The sequence below is a fragment of the Anguilla rostrata genome, chromosome 1, assembly GCF_018555375.3.
Source record: "Anguilla rostrata isolate EN2019 chromosome 1, ASM1855537v3, whole genome shotgun sequence".
Classification (NCBI taxonomy): domain Eukaryota; kingdom Metazoa; phylum Chordata; class Actinopteri; order Anguilliformes; family Anguillidae; genus Anguilla; species Anguilla rostrata.
Window position 1 is genome coordinate 64,753,535 of NC_057933.1, and position 18,021 is coordinate 64,771,555.

General features: G+C 39.2%; 1 protein-coding gene and 1 long non-coding RNA gene across 2 annotated transcripts in view; one reads left to right on the forward strand and one right to left on the reverse strand.

Moving 5' to 3' along the window:
* Positions 1 to 12: 12 nt before the first annotated feature.
* Positions 13 to 18,021, reverse strand: part of col28a1b (collagen, type XXVIII, alpha 1b) — a 35,427-nt gene continuing 17,418 nt past the window's right edge. The window contains exons 21-36 of the mRNA XM_064349503.1: positions 17,774 to 17,842; positions 16,635 to 16,706; positions 15,504 to 15,572; positions 14,644 to 14,712; positions 10,680 to 10,748; positions 9,636 to 9,704; positions 8,529 to 8,597; positions 7,814 to 7,882; positions 7,375 to 7,443; positions 6,518 to 6,598; positions 5,511 to 5,546; positions 5,307 to 5,343; positions 4,581 to 5,135; positions 3,637 to 3,815; positions 2,460 to 2,721; positions 13 to 707 (exon numbers count right to left, since the gene is read on the reverse strand). Of these exons, the coding sequence (XP_064205573.1) occupies positions 535 to 707; positions 2,460 to 2,721; positions 3,637 to 3,815; positions 4,581 to 5,135; positions 5,307 to 5,343; positions 5,511 to 5,546; positions 6,518 to 6,598; positions 7,375 to 7,443; positions 7,814 to 7,882; positions 8,529 to 8,597; positions 9,636 to 9,704; positions 10,680 to 10,748; positions 14,644 to 14,712; positions 15,504 to 15,572; positions 16,635 to 16,706; positions 17,774 to 17,842 (1,947 nt within the window). The 3' untranslated portion in view covers positions 13 to 534. The remainder of the gene's footprint in view (positions 708 to 2,459; positions 2,722 to 3,636; positions 3,816 to 4,580; positions 5,136 to 5,306; positions 5,344 to 5,510; positions 5,547 to 6,517; positions 6,599 to 7,374; positions 7,444 to 7,813; positions 7,883 to 8,528; positions 8,598 to 9,635; positions 9,705 to 10,679; positions 10,749 to 14,643; positions 14,713 to 15,503; positions 15,573 to 16,634; positions 16,707 to 17,773; positions 17,843 to 18,021) is intronic.
* LOC135262510 (uncharacterized) lies at positions 13,929 to 16,826 on the forward strand. Its single transcript, XR_010332236.1, has 3 exons — positions 13,929 to 14,791; positions 15,515 to 15,616; positions 16,649 to 16,826. It is a non-coding gene; the product is annotated as an uncharacterized LOC135262510 (long non-coding RNA).

Genomic DNA, 18,021 nt, shown 5'->3' on the forward strand with positions numbered 1-18,021 from the left:
ACATTATTTGCATACTTCTGAACAATTACTTGTTTTATTGTAACTTGAGAAGCAGATGGTTTACCAGCCAAATGAATTTCCTCAATTCATTGAATATTTACAACATAGGTAACCATTGTTATACTTACGAATATGAATAACATGACTCTGGCCACTTGAATTCTCACAGCCTGCAGTGTACCATTTACTTCAATGCAGATAAATAAATGTAATTACACTGTTAAAATATAGTTAAATCCTACAAATGCAAATACTATGGAGACAATGTATACAAGTGATGTATACTATGCTATCAATATGTTAAGCAGTAAAAAAATCCCTTTCACTTTCTGTGAGTTGTACATATCTTAAGCTTATTTAAAGACAGGTTTTATGGAAATTCATAAACATGTACATTTAGCAGACAAACATCTAGTGAAAAATTGAAGACAAAAACAGTACTTGTCTCCCATTGGCCTGTTTGATGAGCATGGCAATGGCTTGTTGAAACAAATACATATTTGCTAATAGCTCCTTACAGCTATCCGTACATCATTATACTTTGACACAGGCTTTCCTGCAGCTGTCCTCGCTTTCAAACTTGTTCCTGTTTCCCTCACAACCTCCAAACCAGAACTGGGCGCATGAGTTTGCCGTTGAGTCATAGTACCATTTCACCACATACTTTCGGCAGGGACCTGGATCCAAGTCCTCTTCGCATCCTTCATCTGAAGAGGAAAAAGACAAAATAAAAAATCTGCTTAAAATGTTGTTGTCAGGATAAAATCACATCACGGTTTAACATTCTGCTTCTAGTGCCATTTCAGATGACAGGAAGTAAAGACTTCAACATGAAAAGTATTGCCATTATTTAAAAACCTGCAGCTTATATTTAGCTACCATCTTTATGTTCAATTATTTTATTTTGAAGAGTCCATTCTTATTTTAGTTTTAAACCATACGTTTCATGATTATGGTACACTTGTAGGGGGAAGGAACAGGCAAATGGGCTAAAAAATGGAACAAAATCAACATTTGTTGACTGAGGGGATCAATTATATTCAAGAGACTTTTGGACATACTGTACTGTAGTTCACAAACAGAAAATTCCATACAATACCCAAGTCAATGTGTTACCCTAGAGGGCCTGTAAATGAGCCCTGTGGTTACTCATGCTGAAAAATCCACTCATCCAAGATACTTTGAAAGGTTGTATGAAATAACACAGTTAAAGAGTTATATTATCTGCTCAAAAATGGGAAAATATATACTTTCATACTAAAAAGTTTAATAATTAAATCTCCCAGAAAGATAGATGTCAGAATACACCACCTTTTCAATACTTTGCTCAAACATCCTTCGCAACGATAAAACTACTGAGCGTTCTTGTATAGTGTTTTATGAGATTAGTGATCATACTGAGGAGGATCTTTGACATTCCTCCATATAGAATTCTATAAGATCCTTCAGATCTTTTGGTCTGTACATGCGGACTGCCATTGCCAAACAGTTAAAGGCTGGTGATTGAGATAGTCACCATATTTCACCATAGGCACCCTTATTCTGATGCTAAACCCACAACTGGTCTGGTTAGGTCCAATGCTGAAACTGGATTGGAACAAAGATCCCCCAATTGGATTACAAATAAGACTTTATAGAACTATAGAAGACCACACAAAGCACTGAAAATAGGGGTCAAATAATTTTACAGAAATAAAATAACTTTCATTAAACCTTTTTTATCTGAGTGATTTGTATGAAATAACATAATTTTCCCGTTTTTGAGCATACAGTACATTACCCGTGTTGTTGATTTTATACGATCATTATTTAGGCATCTTATTCTTGTGTGCCAATACTTGTGGAGGTCTGTATGTCTTTTTAGTTGTAATATAATGATGTGGCATCACATACCCAGAACATGTACCGAAAACATGCCCTGTCATAACAATTATCAGTGTGATATCCAGTGTTGCCAACCCTTCACATTGTCTACTTCACAGACAAAGTAAACAGATAGCCATTTTTGGAAGCAGAATTAGTCAGATGCGATAGTGGATATCATCTGTAGACTAATGGAACTACTTGGGTATATTGAAGATGTGAAAGTGGGCGATATGAGTGGCACTTTCATGAAAAAATCACATGTGCAATAACCACTTGTCCAAAAACCACATGTGAACACACAACATGTGAAGAGTACACATGTGCATTATCAAAATAATACCACTTATAAGATCAGGGCAGAGTTAACATTTGAAAAATGAGGATGCAAAATTTCACATGACTATTTTTTTGTCACATGTAAATTTTCATTCACATGTGAAAAAGCCAATCACATGTGAAACTGTCCAGGTCACATGTGACATTTTTTTATTTCACATGTGAATATTTTAATACACATGTGAAAATGTTAAATTCACTTGTGAAATTGTGATTTAATTGTGAGGGACAGGAGATACAGGAGATACAGTGACTACCTTGTTTGCTCGGTACCAGGGGCCGAGACTGTGTTGTGGGAGATGGCTGTGTTGTTGTAAAAAGTCGTTTGGGAGGGGCCTGGGGACCTGCCACTGGCATACTGGATGAGAGTTGCTTCACTCGATCAGGCAGTAGATCTGTCAGGCTGTTCAGTGGTTCTCCATCAAAGGATAATTTCCTGGTAATGCTGATGCTGCCATTCTTGCCACTGTCTCGTTTTTGAGAGAACGGATGCTTCTCCAATTCCCCAGGAAGTCTTGGCTGAATAACAGAATTATTAAAGATGTTAAACTCTGCCAAACAGGGATTTTACCATACTGTCTTGTCCTCATTGAAAATACATGCATAAGTAATTTGCTCTCTGACAAATTCCTCAGCAGACTAACATGCAACTCCAAAATGTTCTGCTTAAATACAAAGTTTGAATCAAATTTTACAAGTGGTGCAGCTACAGTATATATGACCACAAAAATGTGGGAAGTGATAAAAAAATGTATTTTAAATTACTGAACAAGAGAATATCTTGTTTTCACTTGTGGTGATGGATGGGGAAGGTTATTCATTAATGAACTGACATAATTGTCAAACACAAATACATAATCAATATGATGACTGTTGATTCTAAATGAAAATGACTGTTCTGTAGTAACATGCAGGAAGAATATTTTTTATTTGATCTCCACCCTCCATCATTGGGTTCCTGTTGCTCCTACTCTCTTCCCAACCTCACATTTCTCATAAATTCACTGCCTTTTAGCATTAACAGTGAAGAAGGAGAACTATATTAGACATTTTATTTTCCCAACTCTGCTTTTTATTCTCCAATGCCTCATTTATTTCCCTCAGGTCAAGAAACTGGTAGCATTCAGGTTAATTTTGTTAATAAATAGCTCTTATGATTTTCCTTCTAGTTTATAAATGATCCCGTTTTAATAGCTAATGTATTTTCAGTGTTTCTATCTTATACAGTGTCTAATGCGTTGCCTTCCAGAATAATAATATTCTCTTTTGTGCCTGATAATTCTTTCACATGGATTCCTTCCTGCAATAAAGCAATGTTTGTCACAGTGATACAGTTTGACGGTGAACAGTGAACATCAAAATAATTATCTTCAGTATTTAATTTAAACTTTCATTTAAAACTACAGTAGCATGGTAGATGAGCTATGCTTTCACCTCCTCATATAGCCTGTTGTAGTCTCCAGTGAAAGTGGGGGTGTCCGTCCTCTCGGGTGTCTCCCAGGGGAGCTCAGAGTTGGTGGGAGTTCCAGGGGGAAGCAGGGAGCTGGGGCTGGAGCTGAACAGTGATGTGTCTTCAGGCTCACAGATTCGAGTCAGCAGCTTACTCTCCAGGGCTAAAAGGACCACAAGCACCAGCCAGTCAGCCACGTTTAATTAATATTGATTCCAGAACACTCAGAATAATAAAGTATTGGTTTGATCCTTAGATGAAATGTGGAATAGGGGTTAAGTTGTAAGGGTCAGAGAGTCCAGGCATATGGTAATTGATGTAGGAGATTGGCTGTTATGCACCATTGTCCAGGTACTGTTCTTTATGTAAAGTGAAAACAATAAACTACAATGGACAGAAACATATTGTAAAATGAAAGGGTACAGAAGTCTGAAGGTCTTTGCCCTTTCTTCCGTTATAGCAGCTTGTGGGCTGTATTTCCGCATTTCATGGGCCTGCTGTTTTTATTGCAAACTTTTCTCTTTCTCTGAGGGCTTCATCACACCTTCCGCCCCAAATTGGCAGCCTCCACAAGAGCTTGTCTCTGGGCGACAGAGACAATTTGAAGACTTGCATCAGTAAGAGAGACCTCTAACCTTTAGGAATATTTTGACGCTCACAGGTTTAATTGTGATGTGTTTGTTGGTGGCCCGGTCTTTTAAAGCATGTTACAGGAGAGACATTGCCAAACCAAGTGTATAAACATCTGTTTCAGTGAAGCGTGTTTTTGAAAGGCCTGTCAAATGTGTGTATTTATTGTGCCTTAAAGACACTTGAAATTCAAAACAATGGATATACTGTAGCTCACGTTTGCACGTGGGAAAATAACCTGCTAATGCCAGAAATCGCACAAATAAATCATTGAATCAAACCACCTAATACAACATACCAGGAAGTGTTATGAAGTCCTCAATCAGGTACACGTGCTCCTCGATAGGATCTGAGGCGATCAGGTTCATCTCGTTTTTAAAGTCCAAGTAAAAAGGGTCACTTTGGTTGACCACCCCGATGACAAACACCTCGATGTCAGCCTCGTGGGCGTCGTTTGCCGCGTCCTCCAGCTTCACCAGGTCCCTTCCGTCTGCTTGCCCGTCCGTGATGACGATCTCCACCTTCCGCACGCCAGGGCGGGAGGCCTGGAATATCTGGTTGGCGCGTTGGAGGGCGCTGCCCGTGAAGGTGCCCTCGCCCAAGTAGGTCATCCTGCGGACGGCTGCCTTGATGTCATCGTAGCTCAAGTGCTGCTGCAGGCTGACCACCACCACGTTGATGTGGCTGTAGAGCACCACGCCGATGCGGGTGGCGTCCCGGCCCCCCGACACGCGGTCGATCAGCGCGTTCACAAAGTCCTTCACCGTGTTGAAGTTGTCGGGGCCCACGCTTTCGGAGCTGTCGATGACAAAGACGAGCTCCAGCGGGCTCTCCCGGCATTTTACACCACAGCCTGAACAGCAACGGCAAAAGAAATGTTCCGTTACTGTTCCTGAGCAGCAGGAAAGGCAAATATTGCAGAAACTGGATTTTATGCCTCTCTGAAATTCCAATTCTTTGCTAGATAGAATATTTCAATAGTAGGAACAGAAGTAGTAGTAGAAATCGAAATATATTATCATACCGCAGATTGCTCTGATTATTTTGATAACTTCTTCTCTCTGTGTGAAAGGGAACAGATTATAATCATAATTGCACTTATTGTACGTTGCTTTGGATAAAAGCGTCTGCCAAATAAATGTAATGTAATTTCCACTGGCAACCTAAACTTTTATTTGAAATGATAAATTTGTCATAAAATATATTGTATTAATGTATGGCTACTTACTGTTAAACCAGGTTCACCCTTTTGTCCAAGCCTACCCTGTAATTATCAGAGTTAAGAAAAACATTTATTGAATTAGTCTTTCATTCTGTATTTATTATAAAAATGCTTAATGCTGAATTTGAACACAATGCTATTTGTATTTAGACTGATATGCTCCTACTAAGGTTGAAGCCAGACCAATTAATTTAACAATTTCTAAATCCTTCATGCATGAAAGTTTGCAAGAGTATTGATAAATCCACTAAAATATTATTCACAAACAGGACAAACATTTATAGTCTCTGGGCTGACTACCTCCTGAGTCCTACTGGCTGCTATTATTCAAATCAAATCAAATCTTATTTATATAGCACATTTCACACAGGAAGCAACTCAATGTGCTCTACACAAGCAGTTCAGATACAACAGATTAAAAAAAGAAATAATGATAAAAAATTTAGAATAAAAATAGAAAATCATGCAACAAAGGAAGTAACTGAAGTAACAGTACAGTACTGTCCACAATCACTCTCCAGAGACCAAATGAAGGCTATGGCTGGACCGGTCATAGGTTCGGAAGTGATCAGTGAATTCTCATGTGCAAGATACCTGGATCACCGCAGGCCATACCCATCTCCATCAGGACAAGTGGTAGACGAGGAATTTATTTTCCTTTATTTAATGTCTTGTGACAACAGAAGTCATGATAGAACAATGGACCCTCTTTCCACACCTCTGAAGAACTGGGCACTATCAACTTCTATGATTCTATAAACCATTAAAGAAGTTTGCACCGTATACAGAATATTGATAGTTATGTTTCAAATGAGGGAGCTGAAACTCCAAATGAATGTTCATAAATGGTATCAGAGCACCAGAATCCCGTTGCAACCAGAAATACCTGTATTTAGGAAGTAATAAAGATTGAAGGAACACAGGACCACCGGTTTAGCCGACCATGGGTTTAGCCTAAAGAACCTGTTATCAAATGCACCATCACAATTTCACTGGCTAATATAATGCCATACCACAGGTCCTGTTGTTCCTGGCTGCCCAAGTTCTCCTTTTTCCCCCTTTCTTCCTGGGTCACCAAACAATCCTCTGTCTCCCTGCAAAGAAACATCAGTGACCCCAAAACCGCCTCAGATATAATGAACAATGAAGATATTATGACATATTGGTTATGAGTTCTGCATTATTGAATTTCTGCAATAATTCTGCAATTCTTCAATATAGAGCACTTTGTGGGAATTTCTTGACTGAAAGTACTGTACTGGGTGAAACTTCATTGAGTCGCATAGATCATGAACACATACAACAGTTAGAGATTTGCTTATATAATGTACAATTTGCTTTACATCACAATAAAGGAGTCAGAACTTAGGCTTTAACCACTTTCAAAAACTCCATTATGAAATGCCGTCAGTTTGATAGGACCAACAAAAGTGCTGGAATATGCACCGCCAGTTCGGTAGGACCATGTACATACACTAGTACACACATATTCTGGCATGCATGCAGTTTCCCAGCTTTTTTCAATTCTACCCACTCTTCTATTGAGCTGCTGCAATCACTGCAGGGATAACTAGAGCAGACATGAGTGACCCTACCTCACAGGCAGATTCTATAGGAGATAAGTAAGTAACCACCCTTTAAACATTTTCTTGATACCACTTTTTGGAGGTTTATAGCTGGGCTCAGACCAACAATTATCCAATTTTTGTTTGTGTGGGAAGGCAGATTTTAATTGATCCTTACAAAAGGAATCCTTTAATGCTGTAGGTGTTTGATTATGCCAGTGTGGTAAACAGCTGTCATACACCATCAATATCCTCTGAGATTATCACTACTGAAACTTTTCTTATATCTTTGCAGTCTCGTATACCTTTTCTCCTGGATGACCCTCTCCTGGAGGTCCTCTGGGCCCTGGGATCCCCTGAAATCCAGGATCCCCCTGAAAATACCAACCACAGACCAGGCCGGTTAACATTCATTTTAACGTTAAATTTACAAATACTGTAGATAAGCACTTTTCACATGATAGCATGCAATGCTGCATGTACATGTTCTCTGTAGTCCATTTTCAGTTATTACTGTATAACTGAAAGATGTCCTAGCAATATCAAACTGCATTGGATCAAGTACACAACCTTTATTTAAAAAGTATGCAGCTCTTTATTTGAATAAATACTATAAAGCACACATACACACACACACACACACATACACACAATGCATTAAGCTGACATACAGTATAACCAGGCTCCTCGTGTTCTTCCATGTACTGTATTAAGTTGTGACCAAGCAACGTGACCATGCTATACCTTCTGTCCCTGAATTCCCTCTCCAGGTAAACCCTGAGGACCAGGTGGGCCAGTCTGGCCAATAGAGCCCTGGAAACACAAACATGCCAAATGTGTCCAGTAGCCAGGATAACAGACATAAAACCTGAAATAAAATAATCTGTGCTACTGTTTACTTTTGTCAGCAAGCTAGTATGTTAACCCAGTGTAACCCTGGAGATGCAGTCATGCAGTACTTTAGTTATTAGAATAAACATTGCCACACGTCAGCAAAGATTAATATTGGCCACAAAATGTCCACAATGTATCCTTCAGATGAGCATTTGTATGTTGGAAAGTTTGTTTACTAAACTGGTTTGGTTTGTTTCACATGCTGTTAAAGGGAAAAGTGGCTGCCTGAAAGAAATTGCCAGCCATTTGTTTTATTATGAATGACACATCTTGCCCGCCTAACACCAACATACAGTACGGGTAAAACAGGAACTAAATAAAAAAGTTTTATTTAGGAGTAGGAGTGGGCATTGCCCATATCACACCTTGTGGAATATGGCATAAGAACAGCTGCTTTAACTGAAAGTGGTGATACTTCCTTATTTTGCATCTCCGACCTCTTGTACCTCACTCAGATCTGGTGCTTTTTTACTAACCCTGCAGCAAACACAAGTTTATCCTAATCAAAGCACATTTTCAAGAGAGCAGAGCAGGTCTGTTAGAACTGAATGAGGTCTTCTACAACCTTAGGACCCATCTGGCCAATTCCTGGTGGTCCTGGAGGTCCAGATATGCCCTGAGAACCCCGATCTCCCTAACAACAAAAGAACAGAAGACAATACAAAAAACAACCATTAATAAATAATGAATGCAGGAGGGCAGTGTCGTATAATGCTTAGGGAAGTAGGCTTGTAACAGAAAGGTTGCAGGTTCAATTCCAAACTAGGACACTGCTGTTGTACCCTTGAGTAAGGCACATTGCTTCAGAACACATCCTGGTGTATAAACAGAAACAGGAGTGTCTGCTAAATGCCAGTGATGTAATGTAATGCCATAGTCAATGGCTCATTGTAAATAATTTAATCACACTACAAAACTTTTAACTTTAAGAGAAAAAAAAACATTTGTGAAACAGCCGTTTCTTTTAGAATGGAACTGCAGGAAATGGCAACATAATTACCAACATCTGAAAATGTTAATGTTTAACAATGCAACAATAAAAAAATTTTAATAGCCCAACTAACAACAAAGATTTTCACGTTCACTCATACTGTGACTTTTCATTTAATTTTTCCAGGAAAAATCTCCATAAGTCTGCAATACTGCAATTATTGTAAATGCACCAGAGGTAATTTTTCAGTGACAGTTCTGCATGGTAATTATGGAACACATGGACAAATAAAGATTTTGGTCTTGGTGGGTAACTGGGTAGGACAGGCAAATCAGTTGGAGTGTGCTGAAGGCTAATAATTCACAATATCTTGTACTATATTACTTGAAGCTTACCCAATTCTCAGATTTTATTTGTTTGATTTTGAAGGGCTTTTAGCTTTGATTGAATTACTCCCTCAATCATACAGAGTGGATATTGTACTGTGATACATAACAGCTTCTAAGACTATGTTCACAACTACCATTGCACCATTATATTCCAATCACTGCGAAAAAAAGACACCTCAAGATCTGACTAAAATACGAGGTCAGTGAGGCTGGTGGCATAGCATTATTAGATTCAATACTAATTAACTTAACAACTGAACATGTCTATATTCCCTGACATTTTATGGCTTGAAACTACAAAAAGCTAGAAGGATAAAACAAGAATGTAAGAGATACTCCAAGGTCCTCTTGCCTTTGGCCCAGGTAATCCTTTGCCTTCAGGCCCTGGTTCTCCTGATAGTCCTGGCAACCCTGGGGGTCCCTGCAGGTTAGCATGAGAAAGCACAGTTCATGCAAATTGAATGATTCGCATTTACAGTGCTCGCCATTGATAAATGCACAAAGTTAAACTGAGCCTTTAGCATTCCGTTTGTTGGTTATGTTCCCTTCAAGCCATTCTGTGAAATCCATATAAACACATACACTGCTTATTAACCACACAATGAACAGTGTGTGTCTGGAACACACTACCGTCCTTGACATTCTGTTCCATTGACAGTCCAATATAACATCCAGTAAATGCAGAATATGCATTTAGAAGGCTATTGTTGCTGAATAATGAGATGAGCTACCTTGTCTACTGCAGATGTCCTGGTTTTGAGATTTGTGCATTACAATATCTACTGTGAACTGCAATAGCTTGTTGGATGAAAGCAAAACACATAATAAAATACATGCATTTTTAATCACACATATTTTTAATCAGACATCTTGTCTTCATCTACTCCACCCTGCCCATTCTTCTTCATTCCTTTATTCCTTGCATTATGTGCATTGTATAATTTCAAAAGATGTTTGTTGGCTGACTAAATTGTTAGGTATATTAGGGTGGGGTGTTTTTACTATGTGGACATGAAGTTCTAGTCAAAGGCTTGCAGAATGTCCTAAAATGAACACTGTATACAATGAGTTGCGCAATCATCCTACATAGTCAATTGTTTGTTTACAATAAAGATACTACCTGTCAAGCAGGCTCAATAGAACAAACATTATGGTTGCAGTCTGTTTCCAGCCTAGTGCTGTAGAGAGGGAGAGAACTATGGTACACATGGCCTAATGACATACAGTAAGATACAGCTAATGAAATACAGTTGCAAATTTTTGTATTCAAATGACACAATATTAAAACTTGCTTTCTGTTTATCCCCAAGTGTAAGAAACATCAATGGCCAAAGAGTTAAGTATATCAATACCCAAGCTTATAACTGAGGGTAATCAAACATATACAATAACGCACTGGTGCGCCGGGATAGCCGTCTCCTTTCCCCCCAGGTGGTCCCGTGGGTCCAGGTAATCCTCGCTCCCCCTAAAAAAAGTTTAATGAATGTTTACTGGGGGTGAACAGGTGTACAACTGTCCTGAAATGTCCTCTGCTCTTGTTAACCTATGTAATAACACCTTTGTGTCCTTTTCTTAACTCTGCTGTTACGTTCAGGTCAAAACGGACCCGTTTTAGACTCTACCATCCTTGAAACAATCTACTCTGAAAAATATAGTTTATAAAGCAGAGTGTTTCAATGATGGTGGAGACTGGAACAACATCCTCATCCGTGCAAATATGAACGTGTGAATTTGATAATGAGCAATTTGATGTTTTTATCATTTATAGACACCATTTTGATATAAAGATACTGTTCTGGGTCAAATTTGACCAGAGGGTGCAGACTAGTGAGAACGAATGCAGCAACAGGGTGCAAAAACAAGTGAAAAAACAATGCACAGATCAAGTTTATGACAACTTGCTAGGTTTTATATGCATACATACGAGTGGACACACACACACACACACTGTCCATGTGGTAACTCAACATTAGGAAAACAAATTATTATTACATTACATTACATTACAGGCATTTGGCAGACGCTCTTATCCAGAGCGACGTACAACAAAGTGTATAACCATAACCAGGAACAAGTATGACGAAACCCCTAGAGAGAAGTACCGGTCCAAGTGTAGGGAACAACCGCATAGTTCAACTTGGACCCTGATGGTTAAACTGATTAACACTAACAACGAGAACGGCAACAACGCAATCTATGGAAAAAATACAAGTAGTCGTTAAGGCAGTTAATGCACCTAGTGACTTACGAAACAGCTGCCTAGTTACAACCCTAAGTTTAGTCATTTACAGGGGGGAAGGGAGGGAGGGGGAGAGGTGCAGCCTGAAGAGGTGAGTCTTCAGTTGTGGGATCCTGAAGTCATAGTGGATGAAAGACTGACTGGTTAATTTCACAGGCGATGGAGGGGATGAGGCCTTCCCAGACAGAAATTCAAGGTGAAGAATTTTGAGGAGGTGTCTTTTTTCCAAGAACCAGCTGAAAAACTGGCACAACTTGCTACGAAAACAAGAAATAGCATGTGCACATCACGTACACAGACACTCCCATACTGTCATGCACATACAGAATGAATAGATCACATTCTGCAAGCACATTAGTCACTCCAGCCATCCATCCATCCATACAGTCGTGTTCAATGATAAAAAACCAATCAAATGTGAGAAAAATGGCAGGGCTATATGGATAACATTGTTCATGTTCACATTTTTTAAAACATTTTTTTAAGCATATTCTACCTTCGGTTAAAAATTGAGCTTTCATTCATGAAAAATTTCAATGGACTCTTCTGGTTAAATTAGCAAAACAAGGGTCATTGGAGGGAGAACATGAGAAGTTGGTCGTAAAAGGCCTTATTTCAAGTCACCAAGACAAATATCTGGGAAGTCTATATTTGGCTGGCTAGGGGTGGTCAAATAAGAATTGTTGCCCAGTAAGAAGTTAGTGTGCTAAAGCTATTCGTGAAGAACCCTGGGATTAATGGAAATGGAAAACTCTATTGGCTTGTTACCGTGGCATTACTGAAACCTACTAGTGGCACCAAACTGTGTTTGTGATAATAGAACAGTCATACCAAATCTCTGGTGGGCTTATGTCACTGCTTTTTAATTGTATACATCAGACTAGGTATTTTAGCCTTCCTGTGCCTGACAAGACTATTGATGCACCTGTAAGCACATACACTTCATGCTGTAAATAAATCTAGATTCTTTATATTACTTTTTGTGAGGGAGGGGAAGTGTGAAGACCAGACGTGACCAAACAGGGGATCTATAAGTTACCAAAAGGCACTCCAGTAACCACTGAGTCTCGTGAGAGACAAAATAAGAAGGTGGTGCTATACTCCTAAGGGACGTATCCCAAATAATGAATAATAAACCCCTAAACGGGTAACTGAGGAAGAAGGAGTATATAAAGAAAATAAAGGAACAGGGAAATGAGAAATGAAGAATAAACGACCTCAAACCGAAGCAGAGAAAAAGAAAATGTCTTTTCAAAAACAAACAGAAGACGTTCTGAGGCCAACTAAAACCAGGGGGAAAACTGGTTAGTAAGAGGCAGAAAGGTTTGTGCCCCGAAGGTGACACAATAACCCCTTAAAACCGCCAACCTCAGAATGTGGACAAATACTGTCCTAATACCTTTTTCCCCAAAAAAGAACAAACTGAAGTCTGAATTCTTTTAAATTCCTTGGTTCCTAAAATCCTTACACCTTGCTCAGAGAAGCGACAGGGAACTGGCTAGAGCAAAACACGTTACAAACGTGCAAAACACTAAAGCACCGTTCCACTGCCTACTGACACTTTAAATACCCAGCCACAGGTGTGGCTGGTAATCAGCGGAAGATGTGAGCAACCAACAGGTGAAACAGATCAGAGGTAATCCTGCAGGAATGCAAGGAATGTTAGAGCAGGAACAATCATCCCACAGGAACCAAAAATAACGATTAGCCGAGTGGCTAATCTGCAAGCTCGAAACTAATCGTCCCCACACACCAAAATAACGATTAGCCGAGTGGCTAATCAGAATGCTAACCACTGAGCCGGTGCAGGCACGGAAAAATGATCTACCCTGCACAGAAACCGTGACAACTTTTGGTTGTTCGCTTTAATTCCCAAGCACCCAAGTGCATAATATTACACTTAGCTTAGTGTTGTGTAGCCTATACTTTGCCAAAGGCCTGCAGGGAGGGTTCTCTTGGGCAACAAGACGCCAAACTCCCATTAACCATAGAAACCTTCATAAAATTATTGAGATAATAGACGAGGAAGAAAATTTAAATCTCCTTTCGTTCTAAAGAAAATTACAAGGAAGGAAAAAAGGTGGTCCACCCGTCCCATTAACCAAAGGAGGGAAAACAGAGAGACGTTCTTGTTAAACATAAGAGTGAAATGCAGGATGAAGAAATGCATTTAAAATATTTTTGAATATTGGCCAACCAGTTCAATCACAGGTTTTAACAATCTGACAGTTTAAACCCGGCACTCTCTGAAAAACACTGACAAACTTGCTGAAAGTAATAAACATATTTTTTGACATTTGTAACACGAGTCGCTAGCTAGCTATTTTCCTCTAAAGCTTTTGGCGTATTATTGCCTAGGTGACCTAGCCACATTTTTCTCTCTTCCTGCCTCGAAGGGGAAAAAACAAACAACTTCATTGTCACTGAAACCTGTGTATAGCTGTGTTTCAGTGAGTCAGAGAAAGAGAGTAAGCGAAAGAGATAGTGAGAGAGGCTGTGTGGCATGCCCCTTTGTCCTGTCAGCAGCACGATTGACACATCATAAAGAAAATGTTAGAGATGGCAGAAGTGTGAGTGTTGCTCTTTCACATTACTTGAACGAGTTGACTAATGTTAATACGGGTAAAATGCCAGTGGAGGTATTTTAAAAGAGTAGAATACCATTATTGGTGGTGGTCAAAAGGAGTGATAGTTCAAATGAAAGCAAATATAGTGAGAGTGACAGTAACAATGATGCTCCTGTCAGCAAGAAATTCCAAGGATCTTTTCCCTCAGGATGCTGCTGAGGGTCAAGGTCAAAGAGAAGAAAATTAAGAAGTTATGTGTCTTATCATTATAAGTCTGTACTGTACAGAAAAATATTGTCAATCTTAAAGCCATAGATGGCTGACTCGGTGTTAAGTTAAAATGAAACCGGAGGGTAAAATACCTGTATGACAACTAGGCAACGGTTAAACCAGGTGGATAAGCGGTGGGAACATATAGTAAGTGATGTAACTGATCCATGAACATAACAGGAGGGTTAATAAAAGTATCTGCTAAATTCAGGTAGTGTAACACATTATATTTCCATGGGGAAGACCCCGAGGATGGTGAAGTAACTTCCTTGCTGTGAATTTACCTTTGGTCCAGCTATCCCAAGTCCTGGTTCCCCCACTGGTCCGGCTGGTCCAACAGGACCAGGGTCTCCCTATTGACAAACAAGCCATGCATCGATCAGATTATTTAAAAAAATATTCTGCACCAGAAAGAGAAACTACTTGAGCACTGTAAGTTGATTTTGGGTCTGCATTTGTTGACAAGATCGGTGGTTTTGATAAAACTGCAAATGTATCAGTGTGTTATTTCACTAAAGTTAAATCATTGTTATCAAGGGAAAATGCAAGCTTTAATGAAAACATTTCTGTACATTAGAACTCGGGTGCCATGATGGTTGACATTTCCATGAGTTTAATTAGTCTCTTCTTCAATTTGTGTTTTATATAATTTAAATGAAAGAACAGGACTGTCACCTAATATATTCTAGTCTCTTGAGTGATCATCTAGAGACTGCCACTTAAATTAACTTACTGCATAATAAAGTGCATTGGCACCATATGCAGTATGTTAATATAAGTGCTTACATTTTTTAAAACTCTTTATATAGTGTAATCTTTGTGATGTTTCGAAACTAGCTGTTCTGTACTGTGTCTTGCTTTGTGTGGACTAGCTGATGCTTTTCAACAGCTATCCTAATGGGGATCCTAATGAATAAATAATCAAGAGGCAAGAATATAATTACAGTGTGAAGACTACGGGGTGGCATAGCTAGGAGGTAGACCGATTGCTAGCAGTCGAGGGTGCCAGTTCAACCGCCTGGTTTGAATGTCTGAGCAAGACCTAACCCTACGCTCTGGCGAATGAGAGGCATCAATTTTAAAGCGCTGTATAAATGCAGTCCATTTACCATTTACTTTTATGAGATACAATATCTATATTTACCTTGGCACCAGGAATTCCCCGCCCAGGCGGCCCAGGAATTCCGACTTGCCCAGAGCTTCCTGGTTCTCCCTGTACACAGTCACAATTCAAAGAAATGTTTTTCTTCATCACAGGTAAGCCAACTTCCTTATCACTTACTTTTTTATTATCCTGAACTCAAAACTGACTGGCCTTTCAACGTCTCCTCAGGATACAATGTATCCATGCGGTTTACACCAGTATCAGCTACACAGCTGAAATGCCTAATCTTCAAGAAAGGCACCTACTCTTTGTGTTGATGTTTTAAAAAATGTACAACTAATATTTAAAGATGTTGTGTATAACTTAATTTCTTACTGATATCTCTTGTTCAATATAAAAATCCTCTGTAAAATAAGACTTCTTTAGAGGGTAAGCTATTACAAGAACATTAACAGCACCATCATGTGGACTATCAGAAAAACACAATTCCAAACAAGGTATATGTATTTCATAGATGAACTGAAATTAACTTTTAAAATAAATATTTCAAGTTATAAGACAGCAGCACCAGACACTAACAGGCCCTGCTTTCAATGTGGTCTGTATTGTCTGGCTTTTCTCTCATTTGTTTATCTTACATCCTCTTATATTCTACTTATAGCTCTTAAAATGTCGCTCTTACACTATGTCTTACAGTACAAATGTAAGGTCATCGTTTTGGACTTAATTTGCCTTGTACAATGGAGGTATATAGCCTATCATTTATCTAATTATGTCATTTATTTGAATGGAACAAAAACAGAAATAGCTCCAGCAATGCAGAAGCGGTATTGTTTATGTTTGTTATTCTTAAAGCATCCCTGCTGATCTGTGAGGGTAATGAAAATGATTACACATATCCAACACAAGACCTTCATAAGACCGACATAAGATGTTCATTAAAATATTATTGTGTAAATATTCATGAACATTACTGCCAACCATATAGAACAGTACCTTAAAATATTAAATGAAAATATTACAGTACTGTATAATAAGCCTATGTCACTGGCATACCTTTTTATTATTTATTTATGTGGTATTTAGGAAGGTTTCACATACAGCACCTGAAAGATTGTGTGTCTTTGTAGGGCCCTTTAAAGAAAGTCTTGCCTATTGTTCTTTGCTCACCTTGGCCCCTGCAGGCCCCACAGGCCCCACGGATCCTGGAAGCCCCCTAGGACCCCTGTCTCCTCGGTCCCCCTGTGTACAGAAGAAAAACCTTTTCCACCCCGAATCATCCGCAGCAGACTGCCAGCAATTATAGTAATATACTATTTCCAAATAATGTGGGTGTTTAAGATAACAAACTTTCAAAAAGCAACAACTTAACACAAAATATGCTATTAAATTTTTTCTTTTCTATACATAACACAATAGATGTATTTGAATGTTTGTGAAACAATATAAAAAAACATGAAATTACAGAAAAAATCTGAACATTATGATTATTTATGGAACTGAGTGACTTAAGCATGAATTTAAAATAATGTACCTTCAGAAATATGAATTGTGCTTTGTTTTTGAACTGTATGACTTACATATTACATTACATTACATTACAGGCATTTGGCAGACGCTCTTATCCAGAGCGACGTACAACAAAGTGTATAACCATAACCAGGAACAAGTATGACGAAAACCCTAGAGAGAAATACCGGTCCAAGTGCAGGGAACAACCGCATAGTTCAACTTGGACCCTGAAGGTTAAACTGATTAACACTAACACAACGAGAACGGCAACAATGCAGTCTATGGAAAAAATACAAGCAGTAGTTAAGACAGTTAATGCACCTAAGTCACTTACGAAACAGCTGCCTAGTTACAACCCTAAGCTTACAGTCATTTACAGGGGGGTAGGGAGGGATGGGGAGAGGTGCAGCCTGAAGAGGTGAGTCTTCAGTCGTCGTTTGAAATGGGTCAGTGTCACAGCTGTTCTGACCTCCACGGGGAGGTCATTCCGCCATCGTGGGGCCAGAACAGACAGGAGACGTGTTCTGGAAGTGCAGGTGCAAAGAGGGGGAGGTGCCAGGCATCCTGAGGTAGCAGAACGGAGGGATCTGGCTGGCATGTAGGGTTTGAATATCTTGTGGAGGTATGCTGGGGCTGATCCCTTGACTGCCTGGTATGCTAGGACCAATGTTTTAAATTTGATGCGAGCTATAACAGGCAGCCAGTGGAGGGTAGTGAGCAGGGGAGTGACGTGGGAGTGTCTGGGGAATATAATTATGTATCAAATATCAAACAGTATATTGATTTGGTTTTCATACCTTTTCTCCAGGTATTCCTTTCCCAGGTGAGCCGTCTGGACCCCTGGGACCAGCTGGACCTGTTTCCCCCTAATTTAAAGTAACAAGAGAATTGCAGGGGTTATGAACAAAATTACATAAAACATATTCAATAATATGATAGCTATGGTACAACAAACATGCATGTGACAGTAGCTGTTTATAAGCAGTTGCCGTTATGCACTGTATGCTGCTTTAGTCAGAGAGGAGCCATAATATTGTGGAGGCCA